The sequence below is a fragment of the Bubalus kerabau genome, chromosome 4 (genome assembly GCF_029407905.1).
Source record: "Bubalus kerabau isolate K-KA32 ecotype Philippines breed swamp buffalo chromosome 4, PCC_UOA_SB_1v2, whole genome shotgun sequence".
NCBI lineage: Eukaryota > Metazoa > Chordata > Mammalia > Artiodactyla > Bovidae > Bubalus > Bubalus kerabau.
Genome location: NC_073627.1, coordinates 41280771 through 41301940, shown reverse-complemented (window position 1 = coordinate 41301940; position 21170 = coordinate 41280771). Strand labels below are relative to the sequence as shown.

At 61.1% G+C, this 21170-nt stretch overlaps 2 protein-coding genes across 12 annotated transcripts in view; one reads left to right on the top strand and one right to left on the bottom strand.

Annotated features, from left to right (window-relative positions):
• The first annotated feature begins 8704 nt into the window (after nucleotides 1-8704).
• Nucleotides 8705-12663, top strand: HIC1 (HIC ZBTB transcriptional repressor 1). Of its 2 annotated transcripts, none has more exons than XM_055580102.1 (2): nucleotides 8705-8863; nucleotides 10331-12663. In XM_055580102.1, exon 2 carries the CDS (start codon nucleotides 10351-10353, stop codon nucleotides 12493-12495), a length of 2145 nt encoding a protein of 714 aa, XP_055436077.1. In that variant the 5' UTR covers nucleotides 8705-8863; nucleotides 10331-10350; the 3' UTR covers nucleotides 12496-12663. The 2 variants fall into 2 exon arrangements, with proteins under 2 accessions (XP_055436077.1, XP_055436076.1); XM_055580101.1 differs by lacking the exon at nucleotides 8705-8863 and adding an exon at nucleotides 9200-9989.
• An 824-nt stretch (nucleotides 12664-13487) lies between these two features.
• Nucleotides 13488-21170, bottom strand: part of SMG6 (SMG6 nonsense mediated mRNA decay factor) — a 201507-nt gene continuing 193824 nt past the window's right edge. For all 10 annotated transcript variants that reach the window (XM_055576925.1, XM_055576926.1, XM_055576927.1 and 7 more), the window contains 3 exons: nucleotides 18679-18890; nucleotides 18351-18432; nucleotides 13488-15191 (listed from right to left, as the gene is read on the bottom strand). In XM_055576925.1, coding sequence (XP_055432900.1) covers nucleotides 15061-15191; nucleotides 18351-18432; nucleotides 18679-18890 — 425 coding nt within the window. In that variant the 3' untranslated portion in view covers nucleotides 13488-15060. The remainder of the gene's footprint in view (nucleotides 15192-18350; nucleotides 18433-18678; nucleotides 18891-21170) is intronic.

Below are 21170 nucleotides of genomic sequence, written 5' to 3'. Positions count from 1 at the left end.
CTATTCTTAGGCACTCTAAAGACTGCTCGCTTTAGCTATTGCCTGCACTTCCAGTGCCTTCTTCCCCAGGCTGCCCTGCCTCTGCAGATTCACCAGTTTGTTCGTTTTCTGGAAGATTGCAACATATCCTATCTGGCCCGCAAGCATGGCTGCCCCAAGTAATTAGTAATTGAGCAGGAATTGGGGTTAGGGAACTGCAGCACAAATGCCGTAGCCCATCCTGAGGCAGCCACACTAAGAGCCTTAAATCACCTGAAATCCTGAGTTCCTCACTATGGATAGCAGCTTTCTGAGACTTACAAGGGCTCCCCAGGTGCACTAGTGGTAAAGAACCTGCCTGCCAATGCAGGAGATGGTAAAAGACGCTGGCTCGGTCCCTGTGTCAGGAAGATGCCCCCAAGGAGAGCATGGCAACCCACTCCGGTATCCTTGCTTGGAGAATCCCATGGACAGAGGAGCCTGGTGGGCTACAGTCCCTAGGGTTGCAGAGAGTCAGACACGACTGAAGCGACTTGGTAGGCACCATGCAATATTTAAAAAAAAAAAAAAAAAGCTAGATTTAAATGCCTAGGCAGAAAGTGGGGGTGGGAAGGAAATTCTGTGCTACAGTCTGCTACTGCCTTGCTCTTGGTATTTTAAAGGGACCCCCTCCTTGGCAAAAGGAAGAGACTGAAATGCTCTGAATTACTCCTATAGACCTATGGGATTTGGGCCATAGAATTTTAGGGGAAAAATTGGGTTTGTGATAGTTAAAATTTTAGGAATGGCACACAAAAATTCAGATTCCTTTCTTCTCTGGAAATAAGCAGTTCGTAATGAAAAGCAGTGAGTAAGTTTGCAGTTAAGGGCTCACAAGCCCTCCTGGCAATCACAGGCTTCCCTCTTCAGCAAGGCCTCAAGAGGTGAACATGATGCCTTGCATACCACAGTTGCTGCTACTTGGAATTATTGGGAGGAGTAAATGAGAGAGGGAAAGACATTTGGGGAGTGAATATTAAGGCAGTGTTTAAAGTTGGAAGGGTGAAATTGAAGACCAGAGCAGGATCTGGTGAAGCAGAAGTGAAAAAGGTGTCAATTCCCCTGAGGATCAAAATGTATGATGGGCTTCCCTGGTGGCTCAGATAGTAAAGAATCCACTTGCAGTGTGGGACACGTGGGTTCAATCCCTGGATTGGGAAGATCCCCTGGAGGAGGGCATGGCAACCCACTCGAGTATTCTTGCCTGGAGAATCCCCATGGGCAGAGGAACTTGGTGGGCTACAGTCCACAGGGTCGCAAAGAGTCAGAAAATTAAGCACAGCATAGAAGGAAACATGATATGATCTACGTGTTCCCAACAAGTTTGATACATCATTTCCCATCGTGCCCACCAGGAACAATGGGAAATAGGGGGTTATTCCCCTCCACACAGATTCTATGGACCATTTGCATCAGGATCATGTTAAACCTTGGGTTCCTGGGAACAACTCCAGACCTACTGAGCTAATCACTAGGACCCAGGAATCCGCATTTTGACAAACCTTCCTGGTCACTGTCATGCAATGAAATGCTGGAAAACCACTGTCTCTATAGAGTGTAAGTCTCTGGTGATTGAGTGAGTGAGTGAAGTCGCTCAGTCGTGTCAGACTCTGAGACCCTGTGGACTGTAACCCCCAGGCTCCTCCGTCCATGGGATTCTCCAGGCAAGAATACTGGAGTAGGTTGCCATTTCCTTCTCCAGAGGATCTTCCCAACCCAGGGATTGAACCCAGGTCTCCTGCGTTGCAGGCAGATGCTTTAACCTCTGAGCCACCAGGGAAGCCCAAGTCTCTGGTAAATATGTGTAATTTGAAAAAAACAACAACAACATTGATTCTCAGGCACTCCACTAGGAAGAGGGAAACAAGCTCTCTGGCTAAGAAACATTGATCTAACATTTTCAACTCAGGATAATGAGGTCCAGAAGACAGGAAGAGGAATATCATCTATTGAGTGCTAACTATGCAAGGCCTTGTGCTAAGCAGAAGCTTTAGTTACCTAGTTTAATTTCACAGCTTCATAAGGTAGATGCTAACCTAGTTTTACAACTGAGACAAGAGGCACTGAGAGGCTAACTTCCCCAGAGTTGGATTCAGATCCAAGAACTGCCGTTCTTGACCTTGACTAGTCATTTTCTTCTCTGCTGCTGCACAGAAGATGAGCAGAGAGGCCACTACTCACCACTGGACAGCATGTCCTGCAAGGGCCTCACCTTCCTACTCCATAAAGTAGGTTGTGGGTGTGGTGCCCTGAATGATTTTCAAGATACTCAAATCCTAACTACAGTCAGTCCTCTGGTTTTTCCCCCTCTTCTGACCACTTGCAGATGGGTTCAAACTGCAAAAGACTTCATCTCTTCTTTCCAAATCATCCCTGCCATTTATCTTTTCTACCTGTCACTCCACCTTAGTTCCTAAAGCTCTCGGGAGAGAGAGTCCCTAAGCAGAGAACCCTCAACAGCTTCAGTCCTAGAGCTTCTGCTCAGAGAAATGTGTCCCCCCCACTCCCCTGTTCATTCTCAGTGCCCAGAGCTGGGGTCTCCCCAGCACCACCACCTCCTTACAAGGACATAGTAGCCTGCTGCTGCTGCTGCTAAGTTGCTTCAGTCGTGTCCGACTCTGTGCGACCCCACAGACAGAAGCCCACCAGGCTCCCCTGTCCCTGGGATTCTCCAGGCAAGAACACTGGAGTGGGTTGTCATTTCCTTCTCCAATGTATGAAAGTGAAACGTGAAAGTGAAGTCGCTCAGTCATGTCTGACTCTTAGTGACCCCATGGACTGCAGCCTACCAGGCTCCTCCAGGCTCCTCCATCCATGGGATTTTCCAGGCAAGAGTGCTGGAGTGGGGTGCCGTCGCCTTCTCCACATAGTAGCCTAAGAGAATATTTAAGATCAAAATAGCGTTCTGCAGTTTTCAACAGCCAGTTGGTGACGCCAGGTGGGGCCTCCTGCCTCCATGTGCTCTTGGCAGGTGCACACAGTCTGCCCACCGATGTGCAATGGATGCCAGAATCAGGTGCCTTTTCATCTAAGCCCTCAGTGTCCTTGGGTGGGAGACAGGCAGTGTGGGTGTTGATTAGCTGTGAAACCAGCACCAACTGTGTTAGAAACAGTTTAGAAAAGGGGAAATGGAGAGGTCAAGAAAAATTGCATCAATGGTGGCAGGGCTGGGTTGCATTAATCATTCCCAACACTGTCCCTCGGTGGTCCTGCACCCAGTATCCAACAATCAGCCCTGAAGTGGGTGATGGTGGTGGCGGCAAGTGACAGGCAGAATGTTTTTGAAGAGGTCATTGCTTACACTTCACTAGCCCAAGAGGACTTGAGCTCCTCTGGTATTTACTCCCCCTCTTTATGGCTAATTTGAGACAGTCTAAAATTGGAATCCAGGACCTAGAGATAGAGTGAGGTGAGGATGCAGGTATGTTCACAAAGCCGTTTAGGGACGGGTTAACTTTACAAGCTTTACGCTTCCTGAGGGTCGGGGATCCTTCTTATCCTTCAAGATTCGGAGGGAAAGAGAGAGGGAGGGAAGGCCGGGACTCCATCAGGCAATGGGTTCAAGGTTTACCCTTTGCCCTCTGCCTACTCAGCTAGGGGTTCCTGGAAGAATGAGGTCGTGGCGCATTTAGAAAACCTTTCCTCCGTCAACCCCCTTCGGTTCCCAGGAACCCCCGGTTCGGTTGTCCAGGTGCCTGCGGCCTCCCTCCCTCCCTCCAAGGAGGTATAAAGAACCCAAATCCCAGAACTCCCCATTCTCTCACGGTCCCTTGGCTGCAGTACCTCGGCTAGGAGGACAGGATGGTCACTGAAGGGGACAGTCAGACATACTCCGTAGAGCATACTCCGCTTCCTTCTCTGCCTCGTTGGATGCCCGGCTCCGGAGTAGCCCGCCTCCCTATGCGGCACCTCCCGCCACCCCCGCAGACACATGGGCTCTCGACACGCCGCCTCCGCTTCCTCCTGATCTGAGTCTCCCCCATCCCGCCGGGCGGTGCGCTGCGTGGCGCGGCGCGTGGGCGTGCTGCGGGGCGACCATGGCTGTAGACTGTTACCTCCGGTTCCCACAGTAACAATCGAAAGCCACGGTTGCCCTGGAGACGCGGGGGCGGGGCGCGCGCTGCTGACGGCACCACGGCAGCTCGGGTTGGGCTGACGTCAGGACCGCGGGGTGGGGGGACAGTGGGGGACGGCGGCGGTGCGGGCGGAGGGCGGCGCTCGCTGCAGGGACGGGGCTCTGGGCTCTTGGCTCTGCGAAGTGCGTGTGAGCCGGCAGCCCCTCAGTAGCCCCTGGGGACTGGGGACGGGACGGCCCAATGGCGGTGCCCTCGCTGGATCAGCACCGCGGACAGCGGCGGCGCGGGCAGCGATCGCGGGGCTGAGGGATCTTCGGGGACCGAGGGGCCGGGGGCGCGGCAGGTGGCCGGGTCCGCGGTCCTGAGGCGGGGCCAGGCGTCGGTGGCCGTGACTGGAGACTGTTACTGAGGGCGGCCCGGGCAGTAAGCAGTCTAGAGCCAAGGTGCCGGCGCGCTGCCCGGGCAGGGTGGCTCCGTCGCCCACAGCTGGGGGCGCTGCTGCTCTTTCTGCCCCGCGTCTCCAACCCTTCTCGGCCCCGGCGCTTGCGGACAGGCACGCGGCCCTTGACGTCAAAACCCTGTGACGTCAAAGATGTCCCTGCGGAGAGGCACTTCCGGCTGCGGGGGGGGGAGGGGCGGGTGATGGGGGCGGGGCGGGGCAGTCAGGCCGAGGCCCCGCCCCCGCCTGGTCCTGAGAGGACAGCTCCTCATACAGAGGCGGGAAGTTGGGGGCGCGGAGGGACCAGCTCGACGGGACGGGGAGGGGGCGCCCCGGCTGAATGAGGGGAGGGATCCTGAGGAAGCTGCGGCACGGGGGCGGGTAGGTGGGCGTCTGTCTCTCGCCGGCGCCCCAGCTCAGCAGACCGGGGGCAGCGAGGCTGAGTCACCGCTCTGCGGGGAGGAGAGGAAGGGGCGCGTCTCCTGGGGCGCCAGCACCTTCGTCCCACTTTCTTGGGAGGATGGCGCAGGAGCCCCAGGAAAAGCCGCAGGGACTCTGGTCGGTCCTCTGATCGATGCTCCTCCGAAGTGGTTGCGTCTCCATCCGGGCGCAGGCAGGTGCTGCTCGGGGTTCTGCGTACGCCTCTGGCTCCAGCTCCAGCAGCTGCGAGGGGACCCTCGTCCCTTCCACCCTGTCCCCAACCCCACCCCTTTGGGGCCCCTCTAACCTGCCTCCTGTCGGTCTCCTCCTTGCCTTCCAGTCCATGTCCGTGCATCGTCCATCTGTCGCCCATTGGTCGGTCGGTCCCGCTTACCTGTCGGCTGTGTTGCGCCCGCGCCCGCTCGCCTCCCGCAGCCCGGCTGGCGCGGCGGCTTTTATAGGCACGCGTAGTACTCGTGCGGCGGCTCATTCATGCGGCCGCGGCTCCTACACACTGACGCGTTGCCGACGTCAGCAGGGAATTTAGGAAACGGGAAGAGGGGCTATTTATAGTGGCGAGGCGGGGGGGTGGGGCGGGGTGATGGGGACTGAGGCGATGGGGAGCTGGGAAGGGGAGGAGGGCGCACGGAAGCAGGAACGGGGAGGGGAGCTCGCGCCCCCCGTACGGTCTATAAGGGGTTAACTTTCCGGAACTGCGGGCTGGGAGCCAGCGAGAGGACAGTGCAGGGAGTGTGGCCAGGCCCATTATAAATGTATTCACTCTGGGACATCTGGGGGCTCAACCCCAGCCCACCCCCCGGCTTTCCAGGGTCCTCACCCAGTAGCCCCTACTCCCACTCCTCAGTTCCTGGACCCGACGGCTCTGTAACATCACTGGATGCCCCGCGGTGGCGGCGTTATACCCCTCAAGGCTACTGTGGTGTCGTCACCCTTGGGCGAGGGTGGGGGGAGGATGCGGAGAAAAAGCTGGACCCCCGGAGGGGCCTCTGACATCACCTAAAACTGTGGTGTCAGGGACATGAGGGGAGGAGGGGGGAGTCCAGGGGGTTGTAGGAGGAGGCTGGGCATGGAAGAAAATGCTCAATGGGAATCCAGGAGCTGGAGACCCGAGGGAAGGGAGAAAAGTTGAGGAGAGTGGCTTGGACTTCCCAGAAATGAGCAAGAGAGTGCTCTATGGGGGAGGTGGGGGAAAGGTGGCAGGAGAAGGGAAAGGAAGCCTCAGTAAGTGGAAGGGAGGAAGACCAGACCACAGTTTCAGAGCCTGACTCCCAGCAAGCCTCATTTAGGACCCATCTGTGGAAGGAGGGACTTTGACAGCTCAGCAGAGAAGAGTCTTGGGGGAGGGTAGCTGGGCTGACACCTCTTCCTGGAGGAGTAAGAGTTCCTGTAGGTCAGAATTGGTAAGAAGAGTCCATGCTATATTAGGTGAAGTTCTCCTGGACAGGAGTAGGGAAATGAATGAATGAATGGTCCTGGCCAAGCCTAGCTCAATCAATTGAGGAAAATTCTAAACGAGGGAGGGGAGTGTGTTCAGAGGGAGGAGCTGGGCTAGGGTGGAGAGGGGGCAATGCCAGGCCAGGCCAGATGGAACTAGGGAGGGAGGGAAAGGTCAAAGATTAAAGGCAGCTAGGCGGGGGCAGGTATGTCAGACCCTTCCACACAGACGTAAGGACAGTGTGAGGGTAGGGACTGGGGGAGCAGGAATCTGGGGAGATTGTTAAAGAAAAAAAACTGGCACAGGAGACCCTGGGGTGGGCCTACAGTGGACAGACGCCACTGCACAGAGACCGGGCTGATTGGACCCTTGTGGGGCTAGGATCTGGCCTCATCATGGGGAGAGAAGATTACAGCAGAAATGGGATCAAAGAGGTCCTGTATGCCCTTTGCTATCTGGCCACCTAGAGTTCTCCGTTTTTGGCCTCCAGCCTTTGTCCTACTAGTTCTCTTCCCCAGGAATGTCTTCCTGCCTGGGGGAGAACTCCTATTCATCCATCAAAGCCCAGATCTGACAGCACTTCACAGGAGTCTTCCTGCCTCCCTGCCCAGTACTCTATACACTTTTCCACCTCAGTGCGGCAGCACATCCATCCGCCAAGATGTCGATGGATGTCCACCTCCCCCGGAGGCTCTCAGCTCCGGAGCCCACCATTTTCATTCTTGGAACCTCACTATTTCCCTAGTGAGCACCCTAGGACAGGGGTTAGGGAGACGGGAAAGAGGACTGTGATCAGATGTAGCCAGAGCACAGGGTGGAAACAGGGTAAAGACTCGGGATGCATGGGTGTCAGAAGAACCCGTGGGGACCAGGAGCCGCCTTCTGACTGTTGAGGGACGGAGCCTCTGGGGGGCGCCCGAGACCTTGGTGTCTGGGACCGCGGGTGGCCGCGCCGGCGGCCCCTCAATGAATGACTCAGCCACTACCTCTGGCGGGGGCATGGGGGCGGAGGATGGCGCGGAGCCGGGGGGAGATTGGTGAACGCGGCCCCCAAGGCCCAGTGGCCCTGCGCGGTTGCTAAGCTTTCCAAGGCCTCGGAGAGACGCGATCTGGGCGAACCTCATCGGTTACTATGGTAACTCTGCGCCCCAGCCTCTCGCGCTCGGAGGCTGAGGAAGGCGCAGCCAATCAGAAGCTGCAGGCGTTCTTGGGGACCCACTCCTACCCTCCACGTGTGGGCGGGGGTCAGGAGGTGCGGGGAAGAGGCGGAGCGTGGGCTGCGGAGGCCCACTCAGCCGCACAGGCGCTGGCTGCCGGCCTGATGTGCTGGGGCGGCGCGGGGACACTTCCGGAGTTAGCTATGCAAGGGCCCGCGCTCCAGCGCCGGGTCCCCTCCCTCCTAGAGGGGGCGTCATCTTCAAGAATTGGACCTTCACGTGGGGTGCAGGACCTTGTGGGGATCCCAGGCTGCAGGCCCTCCTGTGACTTTTCTCTCGACGAGGTCGCTCAAGCTGGTCGTCCCTCAACACAGCTCACACGGGAAATCTGGGGGCTTGGGTCGCTTCTGTGGGACCCCCAAGAGGTGCTGTCCAGCCATTTCCAGTCACCTTTCCTGGGGTCCCTGTAGAGGTCTGCAAGTTCAGGGTGAGGTTTTGGGTACCACCTCTGCCCAGGTCATGGAGGGCTCTATATGGCAGTACCCTGAGTATGACAGAAAGCCGGTTCTTGGACTCCGGGAGGGGACAGGTGTGTGTCTGCGAACATGAGCGCTCACGGGTGTCAATGCCTGGAGAGGGTCTGGGTGCAAATGGGTCTATTCTGTGCATACCTATCCCACGTGGCTGAGTGAGGTTGGGTGTATTGGGGGGCCGGTGTACAAATGGACAGTGCCATCCAGCGATATCTAATGAGAGCCCCTTAAGAGCTTGTCTATCTTCTTCCTTAGGATTTCCGAAGCCTCCTCCCTTCCACTGCCCCTTCCTTGAAGGCCGGACTTTTCTGAATTGGAGCAATGTCAGAATTTAGAAATATGTACACAGGAACACTCAGCTCAAAACCCCGGTTTTTGTGGGGCTCGCAGGTCCGGGGCTGGGGCCTCCAGGTGGGCACATCTGGAAGGCTGAATCTGAGAACAGGCCCCCCCTCCTGGGTCCAGTTCGGCATCTGCGAGCCTCCATCCCAGGTGCGCAGGAAGGAGGCCGTGGCTGTGCCGCGCAAAGTACCGCACGGCCGCGAGGTGGCGCCATAGCTGCAGCAGCGCCCGCCGGCCCGGGCCGCTCCAGATAAGAGTGTGCGGAAAGCGCGGCGGGGCTGAGACGCGACCAGGACGCGGGGAGGACGGACCAGCAGGACAGACCGACCGGGGGCCCGGCGGGCGGAGGGCAGCGCAGCGCAGCCACGTCCCCCCCTGGATCCGCCGGCAGCCGGGCCCGGGGCTTCCGACATGCCCCCCAGGTGGGTCCTAGGGCTGGGGACCGGGGAGGGACAGGGGACCCGAACAGCCCGGTCCTCGCGCGCTGGCCGCCTGAGGCGCATCCTCCGGCGCGGGAGCCCCCAACGCGGCTGGCGTTCAGGTCCCCGGGTGTCACCCCTAGAGGACTCAGGACCGCCGGGCCGCTGCTCTGCGCCGGGTTCACGGCGGGGTCAGCGGCCCGGGGCCGGCTCTGCCCGCACATGGGCTGGAAAGCGAGGGGAAGGGAAGGGGAGCTGGCGGGCGGGGCTGGCAGGGGCGCTGCCCTGGCACAGCGCGGCGCCTGGCAGCGGGGCGGGTGGGGCGCCGACTAGGAGCTGCCACCGCCGCGGGGAGGGAAGCCCGGCCGGGCTGTGGCCGCAGGTAACGGGCCGCGCGCGAGGCCCTGGGGACCAGGCAGCGAATGGGGTCGGGCGGGCGAGCGGCCGGCCGGGGAGCTCAGGGTTCAGTTCATGCCCGGCGGCCGCTTGGCAGCCGAAATTGGGGGCCGAGAGGAAAAGCTGGGAGCCGAGGGACTGGGGCTGGCGCGCTCCTCCCGGCCTGTCTGAAGTTGGGAAACTTTTCCCCAAGTTTGGGGCGGCGGAGTTCCCGTGGAGAAGGGGCCGAGGGGAGCCGGGGAGGGAGGCGCCGGGCCCGCGAATGCAGAGCGGAGGCCGAGGCCGGGGCCGGGACGCGGGTGGGGCGCAGGCCAGGGTCAGGGCCGCAGCCGGCTGTGCTCCGTGCCCGCCCGGGGCGCTGCCCCCTCCCTCCCCTGGGAGCTGCGTGGCTCCCCCCTCCCCCCCCACCTGCTTCCTGCCTCAGCCTCCTGCCCCGATATAACGCCCTCCCCGCGCCGGGCCGGCCTTCGTGCTCTGCCCGCCACGGCAGCCGCTGCCTCCGCTTCCCGCGCCACGGCCGCCGCCCGGGGCCCCAACCGAGGGTCTGACAGCCCCCGGCCAGGGCGGCGCCACGGCGGGCACCGCGTTGCCCTCCTCCGGACCTCTTCCCCCAACTGGGGCAACTTCTCTGGAGGCGGGAGGCGCTTTTTCACTCGGCTCCCTTGTATCCCACTTGGGCAAACTTCTCAGCCCTGAATGACTTTTCCTGAAGCGGACATTTTCCTCAAATCGGGTAACTGTTTCCACAAGGGTCGCTTCGCCGGAACAGTTTTCTCCTCGGAAGCCCCCAGAACCCAGGCAGAGTGCCCGGCTGCATCCGGGCCTGGGGTTGCCGGCCAGCCTGGCCTCCTCTCCGCCGGCCGGTCTCGGCTCCTTCTTTTGGTCCAGGCCGGCCGGCCCAGGCGCCCACTCTTGGAGGCCGCGGATTCTCCGCCCGTGCCCAGGCCGCCGAGCTCCATGCCCCTGCCCCTGCCCAGCTGAGGGGAAGGGGAAGTGCAGGGGAGAAGCGCCGGGCTGGGTGCAGGCAGCCAGGGCTCGGTGCGGCTCTGACCCAGCCGGTGTGTGTCCCCGCAGGAGAGTGTGCTGGGCAGACGATGCTGGACATGATGGAGGCTCCCGGCCACTCCAGGCAGCTGCTGCTGCAGCTCAACAACCAGCGCACCAAGGGCTTCTTGTGCGACGTGATCATCGTGGTGCAGAACGCCCTCTTCCGCGCGCACAAGAACGTGCTGGCGGCCAGCAGCGCCTACCTCAAGTCCCTGGTGGTGCACGACAACCTGCTCAACCTGGACCATGACATGGTGAGCCCGGCCGTGTTCCGCCTGGTGCTGGACTTCATCTACACCGGCCGCCTGGCGGATGGCGCGGAGGCTGCGGCGGCGGCTGCTGTGGCCCCGGGGGCCGAGCCGAGCCTGGGCGCCGTGCTGGCCGCCGCCAGCTACCTGCAGATCCCCGACCTCGTGGCGCTGTGCAAGAAACGCCTCAAGCGCCACGGCAAGTACTGCCACCTGCGGGGCGGCGGCGGCGGCGGCGGCGGCTACGCACCCTACGGGAGGCCGGGCCGGGGCCTGCGGGCCGCCACGCCCGTCATCCAGGCCTGCTACTCCTCCCCGGCCGGGCCTCCGCCGCCGCCCACCGCCGAGCCGCCGTCGGGCCCCGAGGCCGCTATGAACACGCACTGCGCCGAGCTGTACGCCTCGGGCCCCGGCCCGGCCGCCGCGCTCTGCGCCCCGGAGCGCCGCTGCTCCCCGCTCTGTGGCCTGGACCTGTCAAAGAAAAGCCCGCCGGGCTCCGCGCCTCCCGAGCGACCGCCGGGGGAGCGAGAGCTGCCCCCACGCCCAGACAGCCCTCCCAGCGCCGGCCCCGCTGCCTACAAGGAGCCACCACTCACCCTGCCACCGCTGCCGCCGCTGCCCTTCCAGAAGCTGGAGGAGGCCGGACCGCCTCCGGATCCGTTCCGAGGTGGCGGCGGCAGCCCGGGATCCGAGCCCCCCGGCCGCCCCGACGGGCCCAGCCTCCTCTACCGCTGGATGAAGCACGAGCCAGGCCTGGGCAGCTACGGCGACGAGCTGGGCCGCGAGCGCGGCTCCCCCAGCGAACGCTGCGAGGAGCGCGGCGGAGACCCCGCCGCCTCGCCCGGGGGGCCTCCGCTCGGCCTGGCGCCGCCGCCGCGCTACGCGGGCAGCTTGGACGGGCCTGGCGCTGGCGGCGACGGCGACGACTACAAGAGCAGCAGTGAGGAGACGGGCAGCAGCGAGGACCCCAGCCCGCCCGGCGGCCACCTCGAGGGCTACCCGTGCCCGCACCTGGCCTACGGAGAGCCCGAGAGCTTCGGCGACAACCTGTACGTTTGCATCCCGTGCGGAAAGGGCTTCCCCAGCTCGGAGCAGCTGAACGCGCACGTGGAGGCGCACGTGGAGGAGGAGGAGGCGCTGTACGGCCGGGCCGAGGCAGCGGAGGTGGCCGCGGGGGCCGCCGGCCTCGGCCCCCCTTTTGGAGGCGGTGGGGACAAGGTGGCCGGGGCCCAGGGGGGCCTGGGCGAGCTGCTGCGGCCGTACCGCTGCGCGTCGTGCGACAAGAGCTACAAGGACCCGGCCACGCTGCGGCAGCACGAGAAGACGCACTGGCTGACGCGGCCCTACCCCTGCACCATCTGCGGGAAGAAGTTCACGCAGCGCGGGACCATGACGCGCCACATGCGCAGCCACCTGGGCCTCAAGCCCTTCGCGTGCGACGCGTGCGGCATGCGCTTCACGCGCCAGTACCGCCTCACCGAGCACATGCGCATCCACTCGGGCGAGAAGCCCTACGAGTGCCAGGTGTGCGGCGGCAAGTTCGCCCAGCAGCGCAACCTCATCAGTCATATGAAGATGCACGCTGTGGGCGGCGCGGCCGGCGCGGCCGGGGCGCTGGCGGGGCTGGGGGGGCTCCCCGGCGTCCCGGGCCCCGACGGCAAGGGCAAGCTCGATTTCCCCGAGGGCGTCTTTGCAGTGGCGCGCCTCACGGCCGAACAGCTCAGCCTGAAGCAGCAGGACAAGGCGGCTGCGGCCGAGCTGTTGGCTCAGACCACGCACTTCCTGCACGACCCCAAGGTGGCGCTCGAGAGCCTCTACCCGCTGGCCAAGTTCACCGCGGAGCTGGGCCTCAGCCCCGACAAGGCGGCCGAGGTGCTGAGCCAGGGCGCGCACCTGGCCGCCGGCCCCGACGGCCGAACCATCGACCGTTTCTCTCCCACCTAGTGCGCCTCTGCCCTCCGTGTGGCCCCGGCCCGCGCCCCCAGGCGGCGGCGGCGGCCACCAGCAGGCGGGTGCCCCCCCACCTCCCCGCGCCCGGACGACAGTAGCAGCCTCGGCAGCGTCGCCGCAGGGGCGGCGGCCTCACCTGGCCTCACTGCTTTGTGCCTTAGCCCGGGGGTGGGGGTGGGGGTGGGGGAGGAAACCCCGGGACGGGGGTGGGTTGGGGGAAGGGAGATTTATATTTTTGATATCAGCTTTGACCAAAGGAGACCCCGGGCCCTTCTCCACCTCTTCCTGTGGTTCGTTGGCCCCCACCTCCCGGCTCCGTGCTGCTCTTGGGGGGGAGGGGTGCCACTGTTGGGGCGCTCCCAGCCCTACCTCCGGCCCTTGCGACCACACCCATTCTCACTGTGAATCTCCCCGCTGGGGTCGGAGCGTCGGGCAGAGCTGGGGAGCGGGGAGGGGACTGAGCCGGCCGGAGGGCCCCCCCGCCCCAGCCCCCGCCCGCCCCGGGACGGATAATGTGAAGTTCCTCATTTTGCACAAGTGGCACTAGCCCCAGGGCTAACCTTTCCCGCCCTCTGGAGTCAGAGGGCTGAGACGGCCCTGGCCTACCCGGTCTCCCATTCCCGCGGTGGTCCCCCCTCCCTTCCCTGGGGCCCCGGACCATATTTATTGCATGCGCCCTGGGCGGCCCCCCACCGTGAGCCCAGGCTGGGCTGGAACGTGGTCTCTTTAGCTCCCTCCTCGTTTGTATATTTCCTACCTTGTACACAGGCTCTTCCAGAGCCGCTTCCATTTTCTATACTCGAACCAAACAGCAATAAAGCAGTAACCAAGGACCCTGGACCCAGCGGCTCTCTCTGCCCTGCACAAGGAGCTGGGTGGGGCACACGAGGGTGGGTGCTGGGGCCAGAAGCAGCACCCTCAGACAGGTGCAGTGGCTTGGACCTTCCCTCCCCAGCCCCATAGACAGGTCAGCAACAGTTCCGGTATGTTTTATAACTAAAAATTTATTCAGGAAACAAAACCAGGGCTGCAAATGGAACAGAAAGGAGGGATGGGGGTCTCCCACCCATGTCATTAACCTTCATCCTGGAGAAGGGATCTCAAAGGAGAGGCCAGGGACCCTATATCCCAAAGCCCAGTCTTCTGAGCCCTGTACCCTCAAATCACTGGCTGTGGCTCTCCTGCTCCCCATCTTTCTGGCATAGTCTTGGGCTTTGGGGAGGGCACTGCCTTGTTCCCACCGTCTGGGCAGGCTGTGTAGTCAGTCAGGGGCCTCTGGGGGACTTCCCCACTGGTCCCATTAAAACTGACTCCTGGCTTCGTCTCCAAACCCTGTCTTCCCCTAAGTCTTCCTCCAGCCCTGTCCCTGGCTTGGGAGAACACAGTCCCGGTAGGAAGCCTCCGTAGGGAGACTGAACACAGGTGCCAGCTAGAAGCAACAAAAACTCCCAGCATAGCCAGAGGGCCCCTGCGCCTTCCAGGGCAGAGCTAGAAATGGGGTGCAAACCCCAGGTCAGGCAATGCTCCTCGTGGGCATTGGCCTGCCCTACCCTCAGACTAGTCTGAGCATTTCTCAGAGCACAGGGGCCTGGGAAAGGAGGTCAGGGGCAGGAAAGCTACATTAGGTTCCTGCCACAGGTACCACAGAAGAAAGAGTCAGAGAAGCTCCACAGCAAGGGACTGAGGGGCCAGGAAGGTGAGAAGGAAGGACTAGAAAGGGGGGGAGGAGGTGGATGGTTCAGGAAGGGAGAGAGGGAGGAGGAGTTGGGAAGAAATTTCGTGAAGCAGGAAGAGAGCAAAAGGAAAGCCACTGAGGGGAGAGGGAGCAGGCAAAGGCAACCCAGGGGGCATGGGCCTGAGAGGGCAGGGGGCCTTCCCTACAGACCCATGACCAACTGAGGGGAGAGCAGGTGGCCAAGCACAGGGGACCCAGGTGGCAGGGCAGGGAGAAGAGCAGCGGGGTGGCGGGAGAAGAGCTGAGGACCTAGGGCTGCAGTTCAGCACATGGTTGGTGTTCAGAACCCAAATGGAGTCCCTGGGGGCATCCAGGCATCAGGGAGACAGACCTCCTGGGTACTCTCCTCACGGCATGACCAAGGCCTCTTGGACACTTTCGGGTCAGGGCTTCTGAAGACTGAGGGGACCCATGGTTTCACCTGCATCTGATGGAAATGCTAACCCTGCCCTGCGCCATCTTCAGCTGAGAAAGTGGCCGCATCTCCGGGCTAAGAGGCCTTCTGCCGGCCCTTGATCTGGACAGGGGGAGGGAGAAAGGCTGGGCATGGGGCGGCCCATCTGGCTCGCCCGCCTGCCGTCGCTGCAGCCAGCCACCTCCCTGCTAAATCCTGGCAGCCCAGGAGGGTCCTAGCACTTCCGCCCACCCTTAGGAGGGGCTCTGTGAGGAGCAGCTCCCCCACAGTACGGCCACGGCGTGGGTTGGAAGAGGATGGTTTATTGTCTGGGTGGATTGGTGGCTCAGGCGCGTGGGCGTCTTCTGTGCTACACTGGGCGCCTGGCGGCCTTCTCAGGAGTGCTTCCGTGGGGGGTGGCTGCGCCCCCTCAGCCCACCTGGGCCCACGTGAGGAAGGCCGGGATGTCCCGCACAGGCACGTTCCTGGTCAGCGCCTTCACACGCAGGTTCCGGTCGTCTGTCAACAGCACCACCTCCCTCAGCAGCCGGATGGGCTCCTCTGTGGGCACGAGAGAGCACAGGGACTCAGAGGGCAGGACGCGGAGGCCCTGGCTGCCTCTCCTCTTCTGGAGGGGAAAGCGGTCCGGGGGGCTCAAGGCCAACCATGTCTTGGCCCTCCCACAGGGCCTTTCCCTCACACAGACCAGGAGCAGAGGGCGCCCCTCCGCTGCGGGCTGAGGGAGGGCCGTCATGGGCTGGGGCTGGCCTTCTGTTATGCACCCCTGCCCCCTGCACGGGACCGGGCTGCCTCGTGCCCTGCGAGCCCCCCAGCCCGCCAGTCTCTGCAGACCCCTCTTCTCAGGACTCTGAGCTGAGGCAGGAGAAGCAGCCTCCTGTCCCTTCTGACTGCAGGGCTAGCTCTGGGCTCATAAGCCTCTCTTCTGCATTATCTGCCTGCCCGAAGGCCAGCAGCCTGATGCCTGAGGTATTCAGAAGTAGGAAGTGCAAGATGGAACATGAAATGTACCCAGGGCTCCCAGGATGTGAGGAGGGGTGCTAGCTCTGAGGAGAGGAGGGCAAGGGTCCCCCGACAGAGGCCAACCAAGGTGGCCCTGAGGCTAGAGCCGAAAGATTCCCACCAGTAAATAAAAGTAATCCTTGTCTGTAGTATAAACCTTTTAAGCACAGAACAAGGAAGGTCAAGTTGATTGTCCTCCCCGTGAGCTTCCTCATGTCTCTGTCTTGTCCCAGGGTAAGCTGTGTATGTTTCCAGATTTCTTTATGCACATTTACAAGTATAGATACTTGTCACATAAGCTTTTACTCCTGTAATGTTTCAGTCATACTAGCCATACTTACTTCACTGAAATTCTAAAGATCTTTCTATGTCAGCACAAACAGAGCGCCTTCATTCTTTTTAGATGACTTTTTTAAGCAGGATGTCTTTCTCCCCAATTCCTTAACTTTTTAATACTAATGTATCGGGCAGAATTTAAACTGGGGCCAAGGACTCTCACAAGTGACATCCCCAACCCCGCTAAGGCCCCCTGAGTGGCAGGTCCACTCCTCATCCCCAGGCAGGCAGGCAGTGAGGCCCAGGAAATGTCCCGCAGGGATTCCTGACCACGGGGGCCTGGCGGGGCTGGGGGACTGCAAATATCCGTGTCGGACCTGAGTAGTTTCAGGCTTGCCAGCTCCAGGCAGGGAGGCTGCGAGCTGGCTGTCAGCCTTGGGAGGAGTCTGGGGGAAGAGGGAGGAGAGGCTCGCAGGGTTGATGGTGGTGAGAGAAGGGGAGCAGCGGAAGGAGGGTGTGGTGGGAGGTGAACAGCCGTGGCGGACTGAGAGGGTGAGGAAGGCAGCCGTGGGGAGAGGAGATGCTCTGAGATGCCCAGCGGCTCAGGGGGGTGTGGGTGGGGCGGGGTGATGGGCAGTGCCCTGCGGGGCTCGCAGCGGGCGGCCGGGGTCTGTCCACCGCCCCACTGCTCCTGCCCTGGGACTCAGACCAGGCGAGTCCCAGGCCTCGCAGCGGCCAACCGAGGCCTGGCGTTGCTGGCAGGGGTCTGCAGGGGTTTCTGTGGATACTTTGAGACATTTTGAACAATAAACATCCTCTGTTTTGACACTGGTAACTTCACTTTGTTAGAAACCAGAGACTGTCATCCTGTCAGGCCCCATCCGCCATAATCCACATGATTTTAAAATTCAACATCGTTTACACATAAACATTTGGTGATGGTTTCTCTGTGAATCTGACAAGTTAATCTGCTAAGAATTCACACTGACAAATGGGGTTTGATTACACCAGCCGTTGCTGATGTAATTCTGATAGGGGCGGTCCCCAGGATGCCAATGGGTTCCTGTAGGCTGTTAGGGGTGAAGTGGGGGGTGGGGAGACTAGGGCCAAAGCCAAAATGTGTCTCTGCTGAGAAAGAAACAGCTCTGAGGCTGGGTGGGGCCACAGCGGTATCTGAACCGTACTTCCCAACAAGGCCTTCTGCAGTCTGGCCGACCTTGCCCTCAGAAGGTGCCCCTCCAGGAAGCTGCCTGGGAGCAGAGCCCCACCCCTCTGCTGGGCTCAGCCGGGCTCCTCTTTGGCACTGGGAAGCTCTGGATCCGCCCCTTAGGGACGGTGCAGGCCCACCACGTAGCAGGGCCCCTCTGAGGAACAGCAGCTGTGGGCGCGTCACCCGCCTCAGGTACAGGGCTGTGGGTGGCGTGGGCGGCGCTGAAGCGGCGGTAGGAGGCTGGAGGGAAGGCAGTCCTGGGCCCGCCGGGCAGCAGGACGGGGAAGCGAGCAGAGATGGGCTGGGCGACCTCAACGCAGAGAAGAGGACAAGAAGGCTGCACACATGCAGACAGAAACCAAGAGGTGGGAATTATCAGCTGTGCAGATGACGCTGAGCTAGGAGAGCCTAGGAATTCCTTCCAGAAAAAGAAATGTCTGGAGTCCTGGGAGCCAGGAGCAGAACACCTGAGCCTCACTGACTCTCAGAGGCCAGCTCAGGCAAGAGATGGTTCTGGGATGAGGGTAAGGTGCTCAAGCACCCTGAAGAGAGTCTCTGACTCCCCGACGGGCTTCTGTTCACCAAAAGGGTTTTGAAAACCAGGCTGAGGGCTCCGTCTGCAAGGTCTCACCTGCCTCCAAAGTGCTCTGTCACACAGCCAGAGAGACAGGATGAAAAGGACGACTACTAGCTGGGGAAGTACTTCCAGCCCGGCCTGATACAGGGTAAACGTTCACAGATGAATTGAGAGGGTGAGCACGGCCAAAGACAGGGAGGTGGGGCCCTAGGGACCGCTGGGGACTGTCCTCAGAGCGGCAGAGGGCTGGGCTCAGGAGACCATGGCCGGAATAAGCTACAGTGAATCATAAAGACATTCTTGCTGTCAGAGAACTCACTGAGGACCCAAGAAAGGAAATGGATGCTTGCAGAGCAGGAAAGTTCACTGCCTGAAGCCCAGCTTCCTGGGCGAGGCCCGTCCTTAGCTGGCTGAGGGTCCACCTGAGGCTGGGGGAGGCTGGGGGGGGGTCTGACTTCCAGCACCGGGTGGTGTGTGTGTGTGTAGGGGGGAACTGGGCTGGCCTCAGGCTTGTATCAGGCCTCATCCCTGATTTTTACACTTCCCAGGCCAGAGTCAGGGAAGGGACCTAGGTCTGAGGCAGGTAGGACGAGGTAGGGAGGGAAGGGAAGGTCCCCAGGCGGAGGGCACGTGCTACCTTTGTTGGTGGGCATGAAGTCCTTTGCCTTGTCTTTACAGTAGTGGAGACAGCAGGAGAGGATCAGGTCATCATTGTTACCCTGGAGGAAGACAGGGTGAGTGCCACTGGGCTCACATCTCAGTGTCCCGCCCATCCACGCCCTGGCCCTGCTTGGCCAGGTCCCACTGTGCTGAGAGTTACCCGGGGGACAAGGAACCCCCTCCTGGGCCTCGATGGCGGCTGCCCCCTGGGGGCAGGAGGTCTAGGCTGGGGGGCCTGCCTCGAGCCCCTCCCTCCCCTGTTCTGAAGGCTGGCTCGAGCGCTCCCGTTTTGCCCTGGGTCTCACCAGCTGGCCAGTGATGTCCTCGCTGCGGAAGGCGATGGATTCGAGTTCATTACCACGGCTGGTCAGGGCCCGCAGGCAAGAGTCCCGACTCTCGAATCGCCGCTCGAGAAACTCAATGGACTTTCGGGCCTTTTCCTGCACCACGCGGGCATAGCCCCCGGCCCGGTGGTCTGTCTCCTGCCCCTTGGCCAGGCCATCCAGCTCATTGATCACTGAGGAGACACAGTCCCACAAGGAATCAGCCTCAGCAATCACGTCTGTCTTGTCTGTCTGCACCCGAGGCCTTGCTTTCTCAGGCAGCTCCTACCCGACCCTGGAGGCCACGTGGCCCCCCAAGTCTTCCCATGAAACCGGGGGCCCTTAGAGGGCAAGAAGTGCCTTCGATGTTCTAAGTGTTCTCTCCTTTTTCTGCCTCTTCCCCTGGGCCCCACCCTTCTCCTGGGAGGAATTTACAGGATTTTCTGGAGCTGCTGTATTCAGAGGAAGAAACCTGGCCCCTCCATCGCATTCCTCAGTTATAGAATCAAATCGAGAGGGTCCCTCAGGAGAGGCAGGGGTATGCAGCAGCTAGAGGGAGAGGGGCACCCTCCCTCATCCACCTGGGCCCCCAGCTGTTCTATGCCTGCCCCTGGCAGAGCGCGGGGAGGTCATGGGGTGGGAAGTGGGGTCATGGCCTCACATGCAGGAACCCTGCTGGTCCCCTGAACCATCCCCTTGGCACTTCTACCTCCTCTGATACTGCACGTGTGTGTGTGTGTGTGTGTGTGTGTGTGTGTGTGTGTGTGTGTGTCTGCCTGCCTATGTGTCTGGGACACGGCTTCATTTTCTGGTGAAGATTCTTTCCAAAATTCCAGCCAAGAGCCTGAGGTCAAGTGGGAAATATGCACTCCTTGGGGGCTCCGGGAGAGTTTGGGGTCTGAGGCCTCTCCTCAGCACAGTGATTCATGGCTCGGGGAGTCAGCGTGAGCACGCTGTTCCATGGTGAGCCTGGCACTCACTGTCTGGGTATTCAGAGACACTTTCTGGAAAGGGCCCATGTAGGAACACGAACACACACACCCCCATGCCTTCAGCAACCTGAAGCTGCAGCATCCACACAACGTATGGTTGAGGCTGCGGAGTAGTGGTGGCTGAGTGTATGGTACACCAAACAGAACATCAAACATGAAAAACTAGTATTCTATCCCAAAATCTTCTTTCCTGCTTCCAAACTAAACAGGCTTCAAAGGGGAAGCTTGTTTGTGCTTCTGCACCAGGCGGGGCTTCTCGACGCTGGGGTCAGGCCTAAGGAGCACGGAGCAGGTTAAAGAGCACAAGAGACAAGCGGGGAGGCTGTCGGCTTAACTCTCTGTGCTCTGGGCACAGGGCAGGGGCCCGCCCTCCCGTGAGAGAGCTGGCATTTCCCGGTGCCCCTGGGGGCTGACTATTCTATAGCTGCCATCTCCTCTGGGTCCCCTTATATATTTGCTCCCTCCCCACATAATCTGGCTTCCCCCACTGGCCAGTAAGCTCGCCAAGGCCAAGGGCCGCTGCTCTGCCTTTCATGGGCCCCCTCGGAAACCAGGAGACTGAGCACATGGTGGGCCCCATCAGTGCTGGTGACCAAGAACTCATCGGGCTGCGGTGGTGTCTGAGGCTCCTTGCAAGACTTAGATGAGCAACCTGAGACGTGGCCGCCTCTCTCAGTTACCCCATTTCCTGACCATCCAGCAAAGAGCGGCCAACTCACTTTCGAGTGGTTACTCCTGAAAATCTCCAGGGCAGGAGGGCACGGGGACTTGCTCTCCTGAAAGCTGCCCCACCCGGGACCCGGTGAGGGCAGAGGGGTGGCTACAGCAACATGAGGGTCTGGCTCAGCCCCGGGCAGACAAGCTGCTTTACTTCTGAAGAACAGAAAACCTTCCCGTGGGTCTCAGGGCCTGGGCTGAAGAGGCTCTGGCCAGGCCACATGGGGAGGGGGAAGGAAGACAGGGAGGGTGGAGGCGGGCCGAGGGCCGCTTCAGTGCCAACATTCTCAGGTGGTGCTAACGTGTTTCCCACAACCCCCCAGGGTTCTAGAGCCTCTGCAGGGGCGGATGTTTCCTGCCCTTTGTTTCCACCCTCATCTGGCACTAAGACACTGGGGACTGGGAGGGGAGGCCCAATGGAACATCTTGGCATGGATGTCAGAGGTGGCTTGGCAGGCAGACGGCCAGTCTGGCAGACCGTCCAGAGGCCAGGGCTTCCAAATTTGCTCCAAGTGGCTGCTGAGAGGGGACATTAAGCAGCCCTGGCTTCCCAGTCGTCTCCCAGACCCCCTCCCTCCAGAGGACAGCTCTCAGCACTAGCAGCTGTGTGAGTTGTACAGACAGAAGCCCGAGGCCCCTCCTGAAGCCGACCCACCACAGGGCTCCGAGGACCAGGGGTGCCTTAGACAGTCCCTGGAGATGGCCCAGCTGGGCTCCTCTGGCCTGAGGGTGGAAGCGCGCGAGTTGGCCCTGAGATGCTGACCC

What these genes read in the sequence shown, in the direction of transcription:
- HIC1 (XM_055580101.1), top strand. Translation starts at nt 9,953, where the DNA reads ATGACTTTTCCTGAAGCGGACATTTTCCTCAAATCGG. An exon ending in GGACATTTTCCTCAAATCGG is followed by an intron (nt 9,990 to 10,330) that starts GTAACTGTTTCC and finishes GTGTCCCCGCAG; the next exon opens with GAGAGTGTGCTGGGCAGACG.